General features: G+C 37.4%; 2 protein-coding genes across 2 annotated transcripts in view; one reads left to right on the top strand and one right to left on the bottom strand.

Moving 5' to 3' along the window:
• The window catches only part of LOC149503248 (activity-regulated cytoskeleton associated protein 2-like), a 78,836-nt gene that overhangs the window by 35,313 nt on the left and 19,754 nt on the right, over positions 1–23,769 (bottom strand). The gene's annotated exons all lie outside the window — the stretch shown is intronic.
• Positions 16–23,647, top strand: MFS3 (major facilitator superfamily transporter 3). The gene is made up of 11 exons (XM_028184062.2): positions 16–188; positions 8,685–8,914; positions 11,123–11,213; positions 11,991–12,139; positions 16,334–16,481; positions 16,784–16,950; positions 17,685–17,834; positions 18,498–18,630; positions 19,592–19,747; positions 20,875–20,960; positions 21,823–23,647. Exons 1-11 carry the CDS (start codon positions 155–157, stop codon positions 21,994–21,996), a joined length of 1,518 nt encoding a protein of 505 aa, XP_028039863.2. The 5' UTR covers positions 16–154; the 3' UTR covers positions 21,997–23,647.

The following is a 23,769-nucleotide window of genomic DNA, read 5'->3' as shown; positions in this document are numbered from 1 at the left end:
CGAATACATTATAAGTTCAGCGTCTCAGCGTGGCTGTGCGTGTGACAGTCACTGACAGTTGCGTTATAGCATTCGGGAGCGTCGGTCGTCGGCATTCGTTAATTTGCCTTTCGTTTTCATTGTTTTCGAAAAAGTTAAATGAAATTTACGTGACATGGACGTGCCGGCAAAGGAAAATGTTCTGGGACGTACGTAAAAAAAAAACGAAATGTATTTTTGAATAATAAAACAAAAAAAAATGTTTTTTTTAGCTCTATTTTCTTAAATTTTGTTTTGTGAAACGTATTATATTTTTTGGTAAATTAAATATAATTGTTATTGTTTTTTAATGATTCCAACTGTAATTGAATGGTAACAATGTATTTAAAAAAAAAAACAATACAAAAATAAAATTAAGTTCACTTTTGAAACGTCTGAAGTCTAAGCTCGTTCAATAGCTTTCGTCCTTGGCTTATTGTTTGAAGGACAAGATTGAAGTCACAGCGCAGACTTTTTTAATTTTCTTACTCTTCTTTTACTTCTTTTACTCTCAAATTTTAAAAGATCGTGTGTTTGGATTTACAGCCTAACTCTGCAATCGTTTTTTGCTATTAATTTACTTATTTTTAAATTAAAATTATTTTTACGGTTTTCTTATTTAGGGACTATTTTAATTATGTCTACTGCTCGCGATAATAATAAATTTACTGCTGATTTGTGAACTCGCTAAATATCAAAACAAGAATCAAGCGATAAAAATATAGTGTCGATGCAATAGATATTGAACACCCAAACAATGAGCAAGCAAACTTGTTCGTCACAGGACGAACCAAGCCCGCGATCCTCGGCCCAACAGTCGGGAATGGTAAGAACCGCGCCACCGAGTCAGTCAACCCAAATAAATAATATTTAAAAAAAACTAACAAATTACGCTTTTATAGAAAATCCAACTAAAAATATAAAATAAATAATAATAAATTTGAAAATATTGAATAAAAAATAATATAACTATTTTATGAACAGATATTAGTAGAAGGGTTATTTTGATAATATCCTGAAAAGCACCCCCCGCTTTTTTACAATAAAATTATTTTTTCTTACACTATTTTTTATTCAAATTTATTAAAATTTTAAAACTTTTTGTTAGTTTTTTTAAAAACTATTATTTATTTTTAATTTTTGAGTTGAATTAAAAAAAAAACATATTTTTTTTCATTTTTTTTAAATATTGTGTTGTCATCGGTCCTTAATAAGTAGGTATACCTAATTTCGAATTATTCCGACGTTTTGAAGGGGGTCAAAATCATGTTCAAAGATTACGTTACAAACATACATACAGTCTGAAGCTAATAAAAGTGTATTAAAAAAAGTAGTAAATTGCATGGATTATGATAATGGCGAATAATTAAAATATTCAAATAATATAAGCAGCTTATCAACTAAATAAAACACGTTTAAATCGAACAATCCGAGCTAACAATTAATTTCATAATATATTTTTTATTCTGTCGATACCGATCGGGATATTAGAGCGAAATTATAAAATTATTGAATTGTCATCCTTGTATGTCCTTGATGCGTATACTAATTTTAAAGTTAATCCTTCGTCTTGAAGTCGGTGAAAATAACGACAAAGATTCTATTATATACAAACGACCATAAATAAAAATTAACAAAGCGAGCTAATATTAAAAAAAAAATATTTTTAACAAAAATCCAACATGTCTTGTGTTACATTAAATTATATTTCTGTTAGGAAATTTCCTTTTTTTTTTTCATTTGCAAATTGTGAAAATTTATTTGAATTAATAATGTATATACAAACAAACTAATAAATGAATAAAAATAATAATTATTTAGGTAAAGCTACTCATAAATAGAAAATACATTATAGATTAAATCAACTTCATTCGTTAAACTGTGAATGGGTCTCGCAAATATGTGATTAATAAAAATTCATAGTCACATTTGAAAAATATTTATGCAAAATCCAATATCCTTATTGATTCAGTCGTTGAATATTATTACGTATGAATATAATACATACACAAACACACAATTATTCATATTTCGTTAGCTGATATGTGCGTATGTTTGTATTTTCATATGGTACAATGCGTGCTATGATTCGACCACGAATATTATAATAATATGTAAGTTAAGACTTAACAAGCATATTTATGTGTCAAGCCACTAATCCTTACTTCCCCTCGCGAAAAAACCAACGCACGGACTTTAAAAAAAAAACAACATCGTTCGATTTTCCAGCAAGTAATCGAAATGAGAAATCCCACCTTTTTTGAGATCGATTAAAAAGTAGGAAGTTGTTTTTGAGTGGTAGATACTCTTTCTACCATTACAATATAGCACTGAAGCTAAAACAGTAAAATTACTATTTGTATAATTTTAGAAGTCAGTTATTTTATCTCATTCATCACGGCTATCGAATGTACATAATTCTTCTATCCGTGTGTAGGTATGTTAGTAAGCTCCTAAACGGCTGGATTGATTTTGATGAACTTTATTGTGTGTCTGTGTGTGTGTGTGTGTGTGTATGTGTGTGTGTGTATTCCAGTGAATTTCGTGAATGGAATTATATTCAGAATTCGGTTTACTAAAAATTCTTTTTTAAATTTATTACTTTTTTGTGAAAAAAGTTAGTAATTTTCGGATTTAGGGCAGGACGTCTGTCGGGTCCGCTAGTAATAACATTATTTTCATTAGGTACATGAGCGGCATGATTATTTATCTGTTACTGTTGATTTTTTAATGTTATCTATGCAGATATTTTAAAACATATATTTGCTTCCGAACCCATCGCTAAATAGTTTGGTGCAAAAAATAAAATGGGTTTAGTGGTCACGATCAAATGCATCTCACATGCGAAACGTAAAAAAAAAGATATGTACCTGCTCATTCGAAGCACTGAGCTTTGAGCTTTGTTGTCCACTATACGAGACAAGAAAAAAAGGGACACAATGCTCTATGGTTCCTTGTATGTCTCAGTGAACAGATGAATGATTTGACCCAAACAAATATTCTGTTTTTTTGCTGAATGAGAATGGACGGGCGGTGGACGATTTTTTCCCATACTATATTCGCCGGTAGCCTAATTCAGCTACGCCCGGACTACTTCACTGAGAAGATCCAGCGAGAAACTCAGTGGGCTGTGTCTATGGATTAGTTTGTTCATCGAACTCTTCGTCGTAATCGATAAGTTAGACCAGTGTGCTTAGTGCGAGTTTTTAAGGTCGCACTAAAACAACTAGTTTTTTAATCCAATAAATTTGGATTAAAAAATTAATCCAATTTTTGGGAGTTGGAACGTTTGCTGCCTACGTTTGCCGCTAGGGGCGCTGTTTCAACTGCATACAAATTTGAGTCAACTTTTACGCTATCGAGAACGTTAAAAAACTCACATTAAGCACACAGGATGATGACCGCCGAATGAACGAGCATGAGTTGTGAATACAGTCCATGGACATCACAACTTAAATGCTGCCACCCGCCTTGTGAAATGAGGTCTAAGTCTCAATTGTACAGTTTAACAGATATCCCACAGTTCCAATTTTCATAAGTGCTTCACAAGAGAAATAGAATAGCATCCACGACTAATTACACAAGTGTTATTAATTTTGCGGCAATGTTATTCTTTCATCGTGGAAGTCGTATCATGTGTACACGTCCTAAATACGTTTCTGCAAGCAATTGTTGTATTATTATTTAAATTTCTGTCGCTTTTCGTCGCGGATTTCGATTCGTATTTTTAGTATCAGTTGTTAATTGTTTCATTATAAAATATTTCTGCTTCAACGAATTCCATGAAGTATAAACTTTATTGTAATCTTTTCATGTTTTGTGTAGGTATTATAATAATTTAAATTGTTGGTATATTGGATTTAATACAATATATTCATGTATAAATACGATACATCAATATATTGTATTTATATATTGATGTATCGTATTTAAACAAAAAAGTAGTCTTAACTCAGTGAAAAGTGGAAATCAATTAGATTATAGTTTTGAGAGTACAATCAGTGATATAGTTAGACCGTTTCTTGTTGCAGCTCTTCTTCTAATTAGGGTCATTTTTATTGCCGTATAGGCAGACGGGCATACAACCCACCTGATGGTGAGTGGTTACCGTCGCTCATGGACGTAAGCAATGCCAGGAGCAGAGCCAAGCCGTTGCCTACCTCTTAATACTCTCCACAAGTCTCGTTTGAAGAAGGACATGTCATAGCGCTCGGAAAACACCGTGGAGAGGAGCTCATTCCAAAGCCGGATTGCATTATTGCAATTGCATTTAATTTCAAGCACTGTGGATGAACGTAGTGGCTCCAGGTACTATGGATAAACTCTACTCCGATAGCGGGCGGTGCGATGGTAAAAACGAGACGATGGTTTCATCTCAAATAATTCTTCAGAGCACTCACTGTGGAACATACGGTACAGAATACAGAGGGAAACGAAGTCCCTCCGCAGACCCAGAGGTTCCAAACGATTCGTAAGACCCATTCTTATCGACAATTATCGACAATCCGAACGGCCCAAAAGGCCGTACAACGTGTCTAATTCCGAAGTAACAGTCGAAAATGATCGGTTGTTCAATAGAGATGTTCCATTAACGTTCGTAATTATTGAGAGTTCACATCCGCAGTAATAATCTGTTTGTATTTAGAAGGTGTAACAAATAGGACAATCAATCAAGAGTGACTGAATCGCGGCCATCGATATGTTTGTGTAAATAATATAGTTATGTCGCGCCGCGGCTCCGGTTCGAACAATGTTTAACCACAAACGATAAGTTATTATTTAAATGGTGTCAAAGAAATAATTAGGCGATAGACTTATAATAGGGTACAGCACTCTTTGTTCTTATCTAAGCTGGCACAAGTTTCTTTTGCATTGAAAATCACCTATAATATGATTTGATTAAAAACTTCGTTTAATAATATGTAGGTATATAAAGAGAAAAAAAAAACAAAAAAAAACACACGCTTAAACAGCGAACTGTATCGTACTAATAATTATTTTCAGCCTTTTTTATCCTTTTGATCAGAATATTAGTTAGAGCGAAGTTATAAAATTATTATGATCAATCCTTCAATTCATTTCAAATCTTGAATTTGGTGAAAATTACTCTCAAAGATTACGTTACGTACTAATATACTTAGCAAACTAATAACACCATAAAAACAATCTTGAACAAAAAAGTCGTCGTGGCCTAAAGGATAAGACGTCCGGTGCATTCGTATCTAGCGATGCAACGGTGTTCGAATCCGGCAGGCGGGTACCAATTTTTCTAATGAAATACGCACTTAACAAATGTTCATGACTGACTTCCACGGTGAAGGAATAACATCGTGTAATAAAAATCAAACTCGCAAAATTATAATTTGCGTAATTACTGGTGGTAGGACCTCTTGTGAGTCCACACAGGTAGGTACCACCACCCCGCCTATTCCTGCCGTGAAGCAGTAATGCGTTTCGGTTTGAACGGTAGGGCAGCCGTTGTAACTATACTGAGATTTTAGAACTCATATCTCAAGGTGGGTGGCGGCATTTACGTTGTAGATGTCTTCGGGCTCCAGTAACCACTTAACACCACGTGGGCTGTGTGCTCGTCCACCCATCTAAGCAATAAAAAAAACGCAAGTGGTTTGACGGCGGCAGCGGCACGTACATATTTCAATACATTCATATAGATCAAACACAAACCGTTTTTACTTTTAAATGTGAATCACAGACAGCTTCCGACTGCGCGTCATACTTACATGTACGTCAATTGATTTGAGACTACAGCGATCGGACTAATAACAACCAATATTTATTTTATTTGAAGAATGTTTTACTGAGTTAATCAATAAAGCGTAGCGTGTTTGTGGTCACGTACCGTATGTTATCCGTCGGATGTTGAACCCAAAAATGACGTGGCTTAGCGTTTATTTTCTACGAATTCGTTGCACTCTCCACGTGTAAGGCGACTTAAGAGATCTGGCATTTTTTCATGTTCACATCGTAATCCGGACGCGGTAGATAAACATTGTTAGGTATGGGTATGGCCAAAGCCAAAAGTTTGTTTTTAACCCACTTCAAAAAGAAAGAGGTCCTCAATTCGGCTGTATTTTTTATATTTATTATAAATTTATTTTTGTTTTTTTATTTGAAAGCTGGTGTTTCACGTGTCCTCCAATTTTATGAAGATCTGATCATTAGTTTTTTAAGGTACCTTTAATAATGCATTATTTAATTCGGCTACATTGATGATATTCTCATTTGATTTCATTATGATGGTTTTATTTTTTGTTAAATTTTGCATTATATTATCTTCATTTCTTTTTTCCAAAAATCAGATTCTGACAACCCAAAAAATTATATATATAACCTTTTGACGTTCAATATAATACCCATTAGATAACAAATCGATTATTTGTAGATTATCCGTGCGTACAGTAGTATAAGCTTACAATCAACGGAATAAAACAACCTGAAGCATTGGTTGAGTGTTTTGAAACTGGACATGAGGCTATTCCTTTTTTTAATTATTTACCATTATACGTTAATCTGAATTTTGGTAAGGCGCCTTGCCTACCATATATATGTATAACTAGCTGAGTCCCGCGATGTTACTCGCGGTTATTATCGTACCGCGGGTGACGCCGCAAGGTGAAGCTAGTCTAAAAAAAATTAACCTAAGTTATTCCTTATGTCATCAGCACCTATCAGTGAAAGTCCCGTCAAAATCGGTCCAGCCGTTCCAGAGATTAGCCGGAACAAACAGACAGAAAGACAAAAGTTTAAAAAAATATACCGTTATTCACATGTATGTAGTAAAAAGCGGTTATTTCAATATTACAAACAGACATTCCAATTTTATATATATGTATAGATGATATAGAATAATCCCGAATGAATTAACAATAAAATACTTAATTGCGTTTTCTGTAATTTAATAAGAAAACAACATTTAAAGTCCTTAATCTCTATTTAAATTAATAATTTAAACATTATTATTATACTGTGCAAAACTGAACTATTCTCTTCACTGAACAACAGATAGGTAATGATTCCGTCTTTGATTATACTACAGGTCCCGCAGTAGTCGAAATTCGACTATAAATAATTGGAATTGTAATTTTGTACACTATTATGATTGTATTTTATACTTCTACAATCACAAATTTCGCCAAGACTACACTTTAACAAATATTAACAAATACAAACAATATTTAATCTATTCTCAGTATTTCTCAGTTTGACTCTGGTGTCAAGAACAAAAGTCTGACAATAAATCGTATGAATGCGTGTGTGCGTCAAATACATGGTATTTAGTGTGTGTAATGTTTTCTTTATTGATTTAATGTATCTTTTATGCATTATTTAAAAAAAATATTAGCATTGTGTACTTCTTCTCTATATTCTCTATAAGGGTAAAAAGGGATACAAAGTTTTTGCTTCACGTATTAATATATAGATATATAATTAAAGGATTCAGTCTAAGAAAAATATTTTTTTAAAACTAAAGAGTTTTAAAGGTCATAAATGATAAGGGTTTTTTTTACACATATATTTAGAAACACAATGCAAAGGTGTTGCATGGTAATTATGGTAATTTTACAAGAAGTCCAATTTCAAACTGAATTCACTGATGCTAGAGAAGTAACAGTACTTAGGATTTTAAAAAAAAGAACTTGCTTACTCTTCTCTGCTGTTTATTATTTGTTTATATAGCTCATGCAACAACAACCCAAATATCAAAATATTGTGCGTGTCCTAAACAGGAACACGATAAAGTTATCTATTTAAAATATAACGCTTTAGAGATTCGGTACTTAGATTACAATGCATACTACAATACCAGTTGTTGAACTGTATTGAATACTTTTATTTTAAATCTTTGGGGGTTTGATTAAATGTAATAATCATCTGCCGCTCTTAGGTTAAAGATGATACTTGTTTTTTTCTTTCCCACCTATACCTTGGTAGCATAAGGGACTGTTCTGGCTATGCTGTGACTGATAGATGAGCCCGCTAGGCTCAACCTGGGATAATGTACTAACGCAGATAATGTTTCGCAGAACCTATCACAGGATCAGAATCACAACCTAATGAGAAGTTCCGGCAAGAAATTCAGTGGGCTGTGTCTATAGGCTAGTTCGCACGTCGAGCTCTTCCATTCCATTGCGTTCCATTCCATTCTGTCCCTTGTGTACATTCACAGATGTAAACATCAAGCAACAGTGTACATGTACTTTTTATTAAACAAAATTATAATTTCTTTTAAAGGTTTCCCTATCATGCAATCAGTAGCATGAACTATAAGCAGATGAGATGATGTATTAAGGCACCCATTAAATAAAATAAAAATTAATTCCTCTTCCTTGCGTCGATAATCATCAATGTTGAGGGTTGTAGCCTCCTTTAATAACTTTAATAACTTTTAATAACTGGGTTATCATGCGCCAGCCCTGCCTATCCTCAGTGGCGCGGAGGGCATAAAACTGAATTATCGGACTTATTAATCAAACGTTACTATTATTTTTCGTTCTTAGTCATTTACTATTATTAACTTCGGGTTTTCCGAGCGTAAACATAATTAAAATCCTCCCGCTGCCAAGAATAATATTAAGTATTCCAAACTTCGAACGCAAAAGTAGTTTAATGAGTAAAATTAATTTTTGGTGTCAATTTTCTTCTAGGTATCGTCCCAGCACGTTATGTCCTCGCCGTCCTTGGCTCCATTGGCATGGCCATAGTCTACGGGTTGAAGGTCAATCTGTCGGTAGCGCTAGTGGGGATGCTGAACAAAACAGCGATCAAAATAGCTCTGGGCAATAAGAGTCATGACGAAACTTTATTTAAGAACCTGTCAGTGATACCCGGCGATGAGGAATGCCAGCCAACTGGTCGATCTAATAGAAACGCTACGGTGAGATTTAGTTATCAACTAATAAGGATTAACTATTTAATGTCCATGGAAGTTTTCATCTTTTTGATGGCTGACGTTGGTCACAATTATCGGACATAGCGTTAACAATTCAAATACTAAATTGCAAACAACTTGATTTTAATGAACACCCAGCATTCGTGAGAACACTGAAATTGCTACCAGCAGCATAAAAGTGTGTATTAACTAAAACAAATTTTGCTATAAAATATATTAAAAAAGTGCTTCGATGAATGGTTTAAGACGATTGCATCATCTCGTTTTTACCATCGCATCGTACACTTAATATGTCCGCCCGCGGAGCAATGTGCTCAGTGCGAGCTTTTTAATGTTCTCGATAGCGTAAAAGTTAACGCAAGTATGCAGTTGAAATAGCGCCCCTAGCGTCAAACATAGGCAAAAATTCCATATAAATAACAACCGTTAAAAAACTCTTATTACAACCGTTATGGAATATTTTTGTAAAAAGTTTTTTTCTTCGCGGTCAACACTACAACCAGACGGCGCGGCTCACCCCAAGGACGCCCAACCGACGGAGCCTTCGAGGCGAATCGAAGGCTCTAAAACGTCGGCCGTCTCGGTACGGCAACCCGTCGGGCCACCCAGACGGTGCCGCTGATGTCCCGGAATACCCCGCTGGACCAGAACCAGCCTGCCGGGTCGGGACGCGATGCACCGCCAACCGGTCGCTCTATATACTTCTCGGCAGCGCGCTACAGTGCTGGTAGCGCGCCGCGCGACCTCTACCCCCTCAGGTCGCCCCTTGACCTTCACCGGGGGGAGGCCGCTACCTACAGAAAATATTTCAATAAAAATAAATAGCCTTGAAATAGGTCGAAATATTTGATGAGTTTTCGTTGGAATCGTTCCAATTGAGCGAATTTTTCAAGGTTACAATTTTTTTTATTACAAAGACAGTATATTATATTTTGCGCACGCGCAAACATTCTGAGATAAAATGACTTCTACCGTCGCGGTGTCGCTCGAAAACTGGACAAGGAAAGCTCCTAAAAATTTATTTTAACTTTATCAAACTTGTCAACTGTCTAAAAGTTTTATTCTGCATTTTACACGGAAAGGCAATGCGAAATTTTAAAAACATCTTTTGGGAAAATCTACTTGAGCCGTTATGCAACCTGCGTTTGTGGAATGTTTTTTTTATGTTTTTTTTATTGCTTAGATGGGTGGATGAGCTCACAGCCCACCTGGTGTTAAGTGGTTACTGGAACCCATAGACATCTACAACGTTAATGCGCCACCCACCTAGTTCTATGGTCTCAAGTATAGGTACAACGGCTGCCCCACCCTTCAAACCGAAACGCATTACTGCTTCACGGCAGAAATAGGTAGAGTGGTGGTACCTATCCGCGCGGACTCACAAGAGGTCCTACCACCAGTAATTACGCAAATTATAAATTTGCGGGTTTGATTTTTATTACACGATGTTATTCCTTCACCGTGATAATAGCCTTGTATTTATCCCACATGGTGCTGGGGTCAGCTTTCCGTACCTTACTCCTCCACTCGTGTGCATTGCATTCCCTTTTGTTTTGTTTTTTTATTGCCCTTGTAGGCAGGCGAGCAGCATACGGCCCATCTACTGGTGAGTGGTTACCATCGCCCATGGACTTCAGCAATGCCAGAGGCAGAGCCAAGCCGCTGCCTGTCGTTAAGTACTCTCTACAAGCCTCGTTTGAAGAAGGACATGTCATAACGCTCGGGAAACACCGTGTCCTTCAGCACTACATCTTTACACCTTGTTTTGGGTCTACCTCTAAGTCTCCGACCCGGGGTGTCGAGCAGTAGTGCCATATTTCCGACGAAGTCAGGTGGCTTCCTTTTTACGTGACCATACCATCTCAGCCTACTCTCCTGCATTTTGCCGGCGATGTCCCGTACACCGAAGCTTCCACGCACGTACTTGTTGCGGATTTTATCGAACCTAGTCATGCCGTATACCTACCTCAGTATCTTCATTTCAGCAACTTGAATAGTATATACACCTTCCTTTGGGTTGCCGCCCATGTATCGCTGCCATGTATAAGAACAGGCCTTTTATATTAATGTAATTAACGAAAAGCTGTGCTTCAAGCCAGCATTTTTCTCCGATCGAATAAATTTAGCGATACAGAGAATCCCGACCGAGTCACCAACGAAATAGTAAATATAAAATATTTTTATTAATTTTAGGAATTGGTGGGACCGTTCGTTTGGTCATCCGAAGTGCAGGGAATCGTTTTGAGTTGCTACTTCTGGGGATATTTCGTCTCCCAAATACCTGGTAAGTGAATACATATCTTTATCAAATCTATAGGTGGTAGGACCTCTTGTGAGTCTGCACGGGTAGGTACCACTACCTCGCCTTTTTCTGTCATGAAGCATGCAAGTAATGCTTTTCGGTTTGAAGGGTGGGGCAGCCGTTGTAACTAGGTATACTGAGACCTTAGAACTTATATCTCAAGGTGGGTGGCGCATTTACGTAGTAGATGTCTATGGGTTCCAGTAACCACTTAATGTCAGGTGGGCTGTGAGCTCGTCCACCCATCTAAACCATAAAAAAAATCGTCTAGGTGATGGATCAAAGTGGCGTCTATTTAAAAGACTATCGATTGGAACAGATCCCGCATCGCGCGTGACTGTACTCTTCGTTGATGTAACAGTGAGTGTTGGAGAAACTTCAAATAAATACATTAAACCGAATGTGTGTCATGAAAATATTCGAGAGATCCGGGCGTAATATCTAACCCCATCAATAACACCTAATCGTTTTTTAATTGCCAGCAATGACAGATGATCGAACCAATCCCGGATTATTGACTATTTTATGAAATAATTATAAATAGATGCATGTTCTAGATAATACACACTAATTTTAAGAAATAAATGTATTTTGTAATTATTGATAGATACTATTCGTATGGCATTTGGATTCCTAAAATATCAAGAACTTTATGCGGTGTTATTTTTATTTGTTTTATAGATAATAGATTTTTGTGGTTTCTCGAACGTAAGCATTGCACTGAAATTATTTTTATTGATCACCTTCTTGTTTTTTCAGGGGCTAGAGTGGCAGAACTTTTCTCGGCGAAATGGGTGATGTTCTTCAGTGTAGCCATCAACGCGGTTTGCACATTGCTCACCCCGGTGATGGCAGAGGCACATTATATTGCCGTTGTAATCATGCGAGTCGGAGAAGGCATAGGTGGGGTAAGTTGTTTGATGGTGGGATTTTGATTTTCAGAACGATAAGTACGTACCTATAAATGCCTGTCGCTGCCATAGCTTGGACGTTAGGTAGTTTAATATTTTTGCCACACTTGTTCAATTTTTTTGTTAAGCTTTGTTCGAGGCGTCAAGCTATTTATTTACGCGCGTCACTTATTCGTAAACAAAAATTGCATTCACCTAGCTACAGTGTTCGCGAATACGTGGAAAGCATATTAATTAATATTGTTTTGTCTTCACATTCATTTGACAAAAGTTGTATTTATTTCTCTCTCGCTCTTTCTCTCTCTGGGTTTTTACACTTCAATATTAACAGGTTTTTTTGTTTTAAGCTATGATATATGAATTATTATCAATGTTACTTGTTTAGAAGTATTGTTCAGAAGAACATTAAAACTAAAAGCTCATCAATAATTTTACGTTCAGAAATGAAATGATCAGGAGCAACCTTTTCCTTCATCGGATCTGTTAGATACTCGTTAATTTTATAATATCGCTTACCTAATACATTTTTGCTTACATGTTTACCTCTATTTTTGTAACTAGTATCTCGGTAAATTTAGTTATCTGTTGTAGGTATACAGGCTCATTCTGAATTGAATACATCGTTGGGTTATGTATATCATTCGCAAATATTTTACTGACCACATATACCACAGTACAATCACATATTTTTCCCGTTAACCTGTTTTGATATGAAAGTGACCTCTGTTATTGCTATATATGACGGCGTGACCTGATTCGCAAAATTTATTGTTTTTTAACATCGCCTTGCACCGAGTGTTCCACATATCGCAGTTTATTTACAGAATCATTCGTGATGTGGCCTCGTCAGCTAACATAAGGAATTTATTAGTATTCTTTTAATAATTAAAAACTGTGTGCTTGACAGTACGGTTGTATTTTAAATCGTATTGGAGATTTCGATTATTTAAATAGGGCCATTTTAGGGATATTAAAGAATTATACACTCGGGTGCAATGAAATCGCACATCTGTATATGTTTTAATTTAAAAAAATACATATATTTTTTAACATAGGGTTAAAGGTTAGTTCAATACCTATTCAATGATACCATATAAGTGGAGATAAGGTTACTTTCTTGAGGAAAATAAAATACAACAACAATTTAATCTTTATTACAAAATGATTACTCAACCAAACCGTTTAAAATTTGGGGATTAATAAAAAAAAAACACAAAAAATACTGAAAAATCATTTATTAGTAACAAGTATTGCCCCCTCTTGCCCGAATTACAGCTTCACACCGATTCCCCATCGACTCTATCAAGTTTCTGATAAAGTCTTGTGGCATGGCGTCCCATTCCTCTTTGAGCGCATTTTGTAGCTCCTGGAGATTAGCTGGAGCACTATTTCGACCTCTAATTTTTCTTTTTAATTCGTCCCACAAGTGTTCAATTGGATTAAGGTCCGGGCTCCGAGCTGGCCATTCCATCACGGGTACATTTACTTCTTGTAAGTATTGTCTCACTATCGCAGCGGTATGAGGTCTTGCATTGTCATGCATAAAAAGGAAGTTACTTCCAATTAAACGGCCAAATGGTACGACATGTTCTTGTAGAACTTCCTCTATGTATCGTTGAGATGTTAGACCTCTTGTTTGTCGCCTAATATTAGCCCCAACGATGAAGACAAGCTCTGTTTTTCGTTCGAGTGAGATACCTCCCCAGAACATACACGAACCACCGCCGTATGCTACACGTTCTGTGATGCAACATTGGGAAAATCGCTCTGAGCGCCTTCTGTAGACCCTTCCACGTCCATCATTATCATGAAGACACATTCTGGACTCGTCTGAGAACAGGACTGCTTTCCACTGGTCGGCTGTCCAGTTGACGTGTTCTTGTGCAAATCGAAAACGAGCCCGGCGGTGAGCTGGCATCAATTTAGGGCCATTTGCTGGCCTATGCGCAGTCAAACCACCTTGGGCAAGTCTCCTTCTGACTGTCCACCTGCTGACTACCACTTCACGCACCTGTTGAAGCTGCTGTGCAAGTTCAACGGCAGTCAAACGACGATCTCGCAACGCTGTCGTTACAAGAAATCTGTTGTCGCGCTGTGTTGTAGCTCTTGCTCGACCAGATCCTCGTCGCCTTTCAAAGGCACCAGTCTCCCGATAGCGCTGGTACACACGACGAACTGAATATCGGCTGATATTCAGTTGTCGAGCTACAGCACTCTGGTTCTGGCCCGCTTCAATTAGAGCGACGACTTGAGCGGCTTTTTCCGGAGTAGTATCCATCTTTTTCAGACAAATGCAATTGGAGTCACTAGAGGTCTTATCAGGTTAAGCGTTGGCTTGCAACTGATGACGTTTTTTTTTTTTTTTTTTTTTTTCCTACCTAAGCTGAGAGCCTTGAGAGGCTATGTCAGCGTAACCCTAACTTTTGTAGGTGAGCTCACGGGGCTCAAACCTGATGACGTTGCTAACACGAACCCTAGCAAGAGTCGTGCTTCGCAGAATCTACCACCGGATCGGAAACGCGACCCACTGAGAAGATCCGGCGAGAAACTCAGTGGGCTGTGTCTGAGAGTTAATTTACTCGTCGAGCCCTTCGTCGCAAGCGACGGGTTCGACGAGAACGGTGACCGGTGCTTGAAGTACCTAGAAGCACCGTTAGTGGATCGGGAGGATCCGAGATGACGTGTTTTGGGCGACGTCGACTGCTTTCCATTCTGTCCGCAGGATCGGGAATGTAGTTACCGGCGGCCACGATGAGAGGGTTCTCGTGTCGTGCCGCTTTATCGAAGTGGCGCATGGACGCCGATTGTAGATACTTACTGATGGACTCTAAGTCCAGGTCGTCATGGAGGTCGACGTTCCTGACGAACCACGGGGCTCCGACGGCTATCCTGCAAAAACGGGATTGAATAATTTGGAAGGATTTTAAGTGTATGCGGGCCGCGTGAGCGAACACTACACTTGCATAGGTCATGACGGGGCGTATGCAAGTTTTGTAGAGTGTCACCTTATTTCTAAGGGACATTTTACTTCGCCTACATATCATCGGGTAGAGACGTCCTAGAATGAAGGCGGCACGATCGCGTACCGTCTTGATGTGGGGGCGGAATGTCATCCTACTGTCGAGGGTGACGCCTAAATATTTGACCTTCGGGGCCCACGGTATGGGCTGGTCGAACATCGTGATTGGGCGAACGGCGGGGGCGGGGGTATTGACGCGCCTAGTCGGAAGGGATGACGTTTTACACAAAACACGCCTTTTTATACCTGCAGTTGGTCTTGCAAACTGCAGTGAGTTGAGGGAGCAATTTTTGGAGTTTGCTGTTGTCGTTTTGTTTCAGCAGGCAGGTAAACTTATCATGTCTTATGTGGTATCATTGAATAGGTATTGAACTATCCTTTAACCTTATGTTAAAAAATATATGTATTTTTTTAAATAAAAAGAAGTAAATAATATTTTTCAAAAAATGTACAGATGTGCTATTTCATTGCACCCGAGTGTATATCTTACGAAAATATAAATTTTTTTAAAGGCCACTGATCATCATGACATTCTCGTATGTAGGTAAAACTTATTTCGAATGGATATTGAACAGGGTTTGAGCCCAAAATCGAAACTATTAAGCTACGACCCCTAACATAAACAAGAAGCTTATATTCCTTATAGGAAAATATAGCCATTTTTGTTTTTTTTTTGCATAGACAGGTGGACGTGCTCATATCAAAACAACGTAAATGCCGCAACCTACCTTGAGATATGAGTTCTAAGGTCTCAGTTTTTACAGTACAACGGCTACCCCGCCCTTCAAACCGAAACGCATTACTGCTTCACGGCAGAAATAGGCAGGGTGGTACCCGTGCGGACTCACAAGACCATCAGTAATTACGCAAATTATAATTTTGCGGGTTTGATTATTAATTATTACACGATGTTATTCCTTGGAAGGCAATCGTGAACGTTTGTTAAGTACGTATTTCATTAGAAAAATTGGTACCCGCCTGCGGGATTCGAACATCGTTGCATCGTTAGATACGAATGCACCGGACGTTTTATCCTTTAGGCCACGACGACTTTAAAGTCTAAAACTGTTTAAGCTCACACCTAGCACAGCTAAATCAAGAACGCGTAAACTAAACCGTAAACCGTATGCTAAACCGTATTATAGAAAGTGAAAATAGTCATTATTTTTTAGGGAGTAACATTTCCAGCGATGCATGTCTTGTTATCAAAATGGGCGCCTCCAGCTGAACGAAGTGTCATGGCGGCGTTGGTTTACGCGGGAACTTCTCTTGGTACTGTCATTTCTATGTTGATGGCTGGCGTTCTTACTGCTAATGTTGGTAAGGGTTATTTTATTTTTACTACTAATCTAAAATGAAAAGAAGCAAATCGACAAATTGTTTGTAATTTGAACATTTTTCTGTTGCTGTTTTCTGGTGTTGCCTTGTCCTGTATTACCTGTCTTAATTTTCGAAAACTAATCTCTTCGTTGTGGTCTATAAGTACGTTCCAAATTTAAATTATTCTGAAATTCGTTTTAGATGATGCGAGTATGTAACATGAATATGTAATGCAAGTGCTTATACAACAAATAAACAATGAGCAGTTTAATTGTTGATTTCATGATTTCCGTTACATTAAGGTTGGGAGAGTGTTTTCTACGTGATGGGTGGTCTGTCGTGCGTCTGGTGTGTGATTTGGGTGATCTTAGTCCAGGACTCACCCCAGCAACAGCCACTTATCAGCGCGGAAGAGAGAAGCATGATCGTGAGCTCGCTGGGCGGAAAAACTAATGACAAATCCCATAAGGTAATCTTTTAGGATGAACTTTCCGAGCAGACGTTCTTAGATGGAAAAGACGTTGATAATACCTATATCTTTAATCTCCTGTTTATTATTCCATTTATTTCCGTGGTTTGAATGCTTTACAGTTGCTTTGCAGAAAATACTAGAATAGCTGATTGATCTAGATGGTCAAAAAAGTTAACGGCCTATTGGGTGTTTGGTTACCTAAGCCGAGATCATGCATAATCGAAGGTCCACGAGACAAGTCGCTAGTGTGTTAAGCTTCTCCTACCCTTCAAACCGTGTAATTACTGGTAACACTACCTGCTCTTGTAGACTTACAACATTTTTTCCTACCTAAGCTGATAGCCTTGAGAGGCTAAATCAGCGTCGCCTTAACTAGTAGGTGAGCTCACGGGGATCAAACCTGATGACGTTGCTAACACGGACCCTAGCAAGAGCCGTGCTTCGCCGAATCTACCAAGGATCGGAAACGCGACCCACTGAGAAGATCCGGCGAGAAACTCAGTGGGCTGTGTCTGAGGGTTAATTTACTCGTCGAGCCCTTCGTCGCAAGCGACGGGTTCGACGAGAACGATGAACGGACTTACAACAATTGACAACAACAACAACAGACTTACAGCGAGCCCTAACACAAAATATATTTACGGGTTATCTCAATGTTATTGTTATGTCGTGAAAGTCGTTTGTGAACTTACTTATTTCGCGAATTCTAATCAAATTTGAAATTTGTACAGAAATTACCCGTACCATGGAGTAAGGTGCTCAAGTCACCCCCGTTCCTGGCGATCTTAGTGTCACACGCCTGTTCCAACTGGGGCTGGTACATGTTGCTTATCGAGACACCCTTCTATATGGACCAAGTACTTAAGTTCGACATGACCGAGGTGAGTGGAACTCGATAACATTAAATTTTTTATTGCTTAGATGGGTGGATGAGCTCACAGCCCGCCTGGTGTTAAGTGGTTACTGGAGCCCATAGATATCTACAACGTAAATGCGCCGCCCATCTTGAGATATAAGTTCTAAGGTCTCAAGTATAGTTATAACGGCTGCCCCCAACCTTCAAACCGAAACACATTACTGCTTCACGGCAGAAATAGGCAGGGCGGTGGTACCTACCCGCGCGGACTCACAAGTGGTCCTACCACCAGTTGGCACCGGTGGCATATACCAAATGGCCAGCCAACCGTGTGGTAAGTGATTATCGTCATATGGCAAAGCACCCTGCCGTTACATACCGCCAAGGACTCTGCAGATCTCGCTTGAAGCACCTGTCGTAGTGCCCAAGAAACAACTTGAAAAACATGAGAAAGAATTCATTACATATGCCGATTTTTTTTTTCAAAATAATACTATACTATTCACGTATATGCTCCACCTATGAAACCGAAGCGCATGACTGCTCCGTGCCGCATATACACATGGTGGTAAATTTCACCCATTAGCAAAATCACAATGATTTAAAGACATTGAAATAAGACAAGTCAATATAGTACTTCTGCCTGTTGCAACAAAGTTGGGTATCGGTCTGGCATCGTTTATTTCAGAATGCGGTCATAACTGCTCTCCCGTTCCTTTCCCTGTGGATCTTCAGTATTGCTCTGAGCAGAACCTTAGACTGGCTTCGCTCTAAGAACGTTATCACAACTACTACAGCCAGAAAGATTGGCACTCTGTTCGGTGAGTGATGTGTATATAAACATACATATAATATGTATATTATATGTATTAGTAGGAATATTGTTACAAGGAAAACATTGTTTGATTATATCGTTATTATAAGAAATTTATACTTAACTATAGTCGGGGTTTTTTTAATGTTAATGTGATTTTTTGAATGAGCAAGTAGCGTTAGAACGACAACTAAAAAACATTTTGTGATTTTTACTATCACCAATTGGTCTGACCAGATCCGTGATTCTACCGTCTAAGGTTCTCTCCGATTGGCTTACACAAGCTTAGAAGGCGTATCATCGTGAAGACGAGGAGGATGAAAGTGGTCACGCTCTTCAGACGTGATGAGCAGGACTGGAGGTGGAGGATATTTGCTGGCGCAACTATCGGTCGCGTCACTAGATGCGGCTTTTTTTAAAAAAAAAAATTGCATAGATGGGTGGACGAGCTCACAGGCCAACTGGTGTTAAGTGGTTACTTGAACCCATAGACATCTACAACGTAAATGCGCCACCCACCTTGAGATATAAGTTCTTAAGTCTCAAGTATAGCTTTACAAGGGCTGCCCCACCCTTCAAACCGAAACGCATTACTGCTTCACGGCAGAAATAGGCAGGGTGGTGGTACCTACCCGCGCGGACTCACAAGAGGTCCTACCACCTGTAATTACGCAAATTATAATTTTGCGGGTTTGACTTTTATTACACGATGTTATTCCTTCAGCGTGAAAGTCAATCGTGAACATTCGTTGAGTACGTGTTTCATTAGAAAAATTGGTACCTACCCGTCTGAGATTCGAACACCGATGCATCGCTCAACACGTATGCACCGGACGTCTTATCCTTTAGGCCACGACGACTTCACTCACGGCTTTGTTAATACATCGCGGACTAATTTATAGGACGTGACCAATATGTGAAATGGTTATATGTATTCTGTGTGTGATGTTTGTACGTTTATTGTCCAGCTTCACTGGTACCGGCAGCTTGTCTACTGGGACTATGCTACATCGGGTGTAACCGCGCTGGCGCCGTGGTGCTGATGGCCGTGGGCATCACCAGTATCGGCGGAATGTTCTGCGGATTCCTTTCTAATCACATCGACATTGCTCCTAACTTTGCCGGTGAGCTTCTTCAGCAGCTTCTATCCAGGAAGACGAACCTTCTTGAATTCATTGGACAAGTAGATAGTGTCGCATTGTCCGTAACTACTACAATATATTTTTCTTCTTTTTTTAAATATGACAGTTAACTACTTGCGATCATTGAAAGTAAGTGCCATTATCTATGGTTAACAGTGTCGAGTTTATAAAAAGGACTTTTTGACGGGAACGCGAGGAATGAAGTTGTGTGATTTGTTTTATTTTGTCTATTTAGTGTTTCTTCAGGTTTAAATGTGTAATAATAGTGGTTTATTAACTGTTTAATATCTGTGAAAGTGCACAAATGTGGGAAAATGAAACAAAGCCGCAGGACGTAACTTCTCGGGATCCTCCAAACAGTCCACTGAAAAAATCTTAGTAAATGACCACCATTTTACTGAGATTATATTTCATCCCATATCATCTCATTTCATTTCATTTAATTTCATCCCAGTTGATTAATGTCTCAAATTAATCATCTTCATTTCATTTCAATTCATATATCATTTTTCATAAAAATATGAATATAAATATATAAATTAAAATAAGACACGACTTAAAGGTCTTAGTTACCAGGTCATAAAATACCTTAAAAAAAAAAGTTTATAAAAATCTTCAATTGTTAAATAGATACATAATTGGTTATATGAAAAAATATTTGGCGCGAAATGAGATGAGATGAAAGAAAGGTTCAAATCAAAATGGTTCTTATTGCCTGAGACTTCAGTACTTTTTGGAAGGACCTCGTTTCATTTTCCCAAAATTTTACCCTTTCACAAATGTTCAATGATTAATAAACCACGATTATAAATCTTTAAACCTGAAAAAACACAATATTACTAAAATAAAACAATACGTGCACAATTTCGCTCCTCGAAATCGCGATCCCGCCAAAAAATGTGGTATTGCAAATGAAAAAAAAAACATTTTTTTTTATTTAAGCTTCTTGTTTCATTTTCCTGTGATATACTAGAGTCGTGACCACAAATACTGTAAGCACTTCCGATAAATAAAAAAAAAGTCTATATTATATAGTATCCGTTAAGCTAATTTTTGTTTTTCAATATATTATTCAATAATTCACTTGAAATTGAAAATATTCGTTGCAGGTACCCTGATGGCGATGACAAACACGGTGGCTACCATTCCGGGAATTGTGGTCCCCATTTTTGTTGGAATCCTGACCCACGGGAATGTAAGTGAACTCAGGATATTCAATATTGAATTTACTTTACAGATTGTGCAGCTTAGGGCCCACGCCCATTTAATTTGAGGAGTGAATGATTTATTTTATTATCGAATAATTTTTAAGATGTTTCATCGTATCGAAAATATTGAAGTGCTATTAATTTAATTATTATGGCCACAAAGTTGTTCGTGCTATTATGTTTTTGCGAGCTTACAGCCCACTATTTGTTAAGCATTTGCTGAGCAAGTAGCTGCCGTCGTTCAATGACGCCAACTCAATCATTCATTCAATGACCCAATCAAACATGACGCAATCATTGTCTAAAAAGGAACATGTCATAGGGCTCATTAAATGTGGAAAGGTTTCGTTATAGTACCAGATGGTGCGGCAAAATAATGATCCATTTTAGTACCGGTAACCACACCAGTTCAAAGCAAAATGGATCAGCCCCAATCCGGTATGAGGATGCCACGATAGAAGCGAGTTTTTAACCGACCCAGGCGACGGGGCAACGCAAAGCCACCGTCGCCTGAAGTATGTCTTCTCGGATCCCCGGATCCACTTTTAGTGCTCGTAGGCCCAAAAGCACCTGTGACTGTCCCCCTCGAACTCGTCGAAGAGTTCGATTAGCGAACTAATCCGTAGACAGCCTACTGAGTTTCTCACCGGATCTTCTCAGTGGGTTGTGATTCCGATCCTGTGGTAGATGGCGAGGCGCTGCTCTGGCTAGGGCAAACTTAGCAACGATAGCCCACTTTCTGAGGTCGAGCCCGTGAGCTCAGCTACCTGTCCGGGGTGATTTCAAAGAATTCCACATCCTATTTAATAACTGGACAAGTGTGAAAGCTGACGAATCATTTTCTTTTAGCAAACCATCTCGGCTTGGCGTGTCATATTCTTCGTGACAATAGGCCTATACATTATTGAAATCATAGCGTACACTTTATTCGGTTCCGGGGAAGAGCAGCCTTGGAACAAAGTGACAGAAAATAAAGAGGACTTTGAGGCGAAGCCTCTCAAGAACGAAAAGACGCACGTCTAAATGATTATCTATGATCATTAGATTGTTTCGATACCTAAATCACTTAATGGTTACTTAATGGTCGCGTTGGATTCCACGTATCTCTCGGTACCTATCTAAGAAAGTTTAAATGATAGCATAAACATAAATAAATAAAAGGCTGTGGATAAATTACACACGGTCATCTGACCCTGAACTAGTATTCCCTGTACTATGGGAAACAGAGACTGATACATGCATATTACATATTATGTTTAAAAATTTACTTATTGGAGGAAAAAAGTGATTTTTATATCGATATTTTCATTTGATTATTTCCAACTAATAAATTATGTAATATGTTATGACTAAGATTGACGGTAGTTAAATCAAATGTCGACGCACAACACTTCCATCGTCTGTGACCACAAATTGTACTCGCAATAGGAAATAGTAAAATGAAAATTAATTAACGCAAAATTTAAAAAGTAAAATACTAACATTTATTTATTTGATCAACTGTTAAAACGCATTTAAAAATAAAATAAATTGACACTACCTTTGATGCATTTTATCACTGTAATAATGTACTTATTTAGCTTTATTGATTTATATTTCGGATTAAATTTAACAACATAACAATTTTAATATAGGGTTTGTAGTTTGTTATATTTGTCATTTTATATAACGTTATAGTGTTATATTAAAAATAAATAAAAAATACAAATTTAAACTACTACTACGATTTATCTCACGTTTTTTATTGTCATTATACCTATTATTTCCGACGTTTGGAATATTTTACAGTTTTCTTGGTTGCGGACGAAAAAAACACATAAAAATAAATATTACTAAGCTAAAAATTGCATTTATGAACCTGGCATTCAGTTGTCTACCAAATATTATTTCGATTATTTAGTAATTACAGTACATCTGAAGTAGGTACATCATTATCTAATTAACTGTACATTTAAATATTTTTAATAAATAATAAATAAAGTGTTTATTTGTAACATCAAAATGAAAGCTAAGCTTACTGAACGCTTATTTGAAGTTTTATATGCGGCACTTTTCTTTCTTTTTTTCTGTCTGCGTGTTTGTTTGATCTGCCTTAATTCGGCTGGACCGATTTTGACGGACCCTCAATTAACAGTTGTTTTATGTAGTAACTTAGGTTAGATTTGTTATAAAAAAAAAAGGGCAAAATCTGATTTAAATAAAGAAATCTTATTATAATATATTTTTTTATCACAGCTAACGGTGACCGTACTTAGCTAGTTATTATAATCAAAATTGAACTGACTGAAAGTATTGTTATTATTTTATTTTTAAACAATAATTACAATCTGATTATAATCGAATTACTATTTTAGGTGTAAAGATGGTAGTGTTAGGAATAATATTCCAAAAGAAACTGAACAGTATTCTGTGAATATTCGTTCGTGTCTCTACTTAAAATTGAATAGGGACTCTCTTTAAATCTTCTTTAAGAATGTTAAGAACATTTAGTTTCGTAATATTTTAAATTGTCTATCGGCATTTTTAATGTTAAGCTTTTTATAATTAAAATCTATGAATAAACACATCATATTTATGAATTTGTATCAAACGCTATGCGCTTAAGTGTGTTTATAATCTATGGATAGGTATGTACTTATTCGAAATGATATTTTAATAAATCATGTGACTTGAAGTCTTTTTATTTTTTTATTTTAAGTGCATATTCCAATTTCAACAAAAAAAAACCTTTTCTTATGGTAATTCCAATAAAATTGATATTAAAATGGTTCCGGCGGTTTAAATTTTCACGTACGA

The sequence above is a fragment of the Bombyx mandarina genome, chromosome 03, assembly GCF_030267445.1.
Source record: "Bombyx mandarina strain Sakado chromosome 03, ASM3026744v2".
Classification (NCBI taxonomy): Eukaryota; Metazoa; Arthropoda; class Insecta; order Lepidoptera; family Bombycidae; genus Bombyx; species Bombyx mandarina.
This window is presented reverse-complemented; position numbering and strand designations above follow the sequence as displayed.

Bases quoted from the DNA above. Each gene is read 5' to 3' on its own strand.
- MFS3 (XM_028184062.2), top strand. From the start codon at position 155: ATGGACGTGCCGGCAAAGGAAAATGTTCTGGGAC. The intron at 12,140-16,333 runs GTAAGTTGTTTG...ATTATTTTTTAG, and splicing joins TCGGAGAAGGCATAGGTGGG to GGAGTAACATTTCCAGCGAT. The intron at 18,631-19,591 runs GTGAGTGATGTG...TTTATTGTCCAG, and splicing joins AAAGATTGGCACTCTGTTCG to CTTCACTGGTACCGGCAGCT.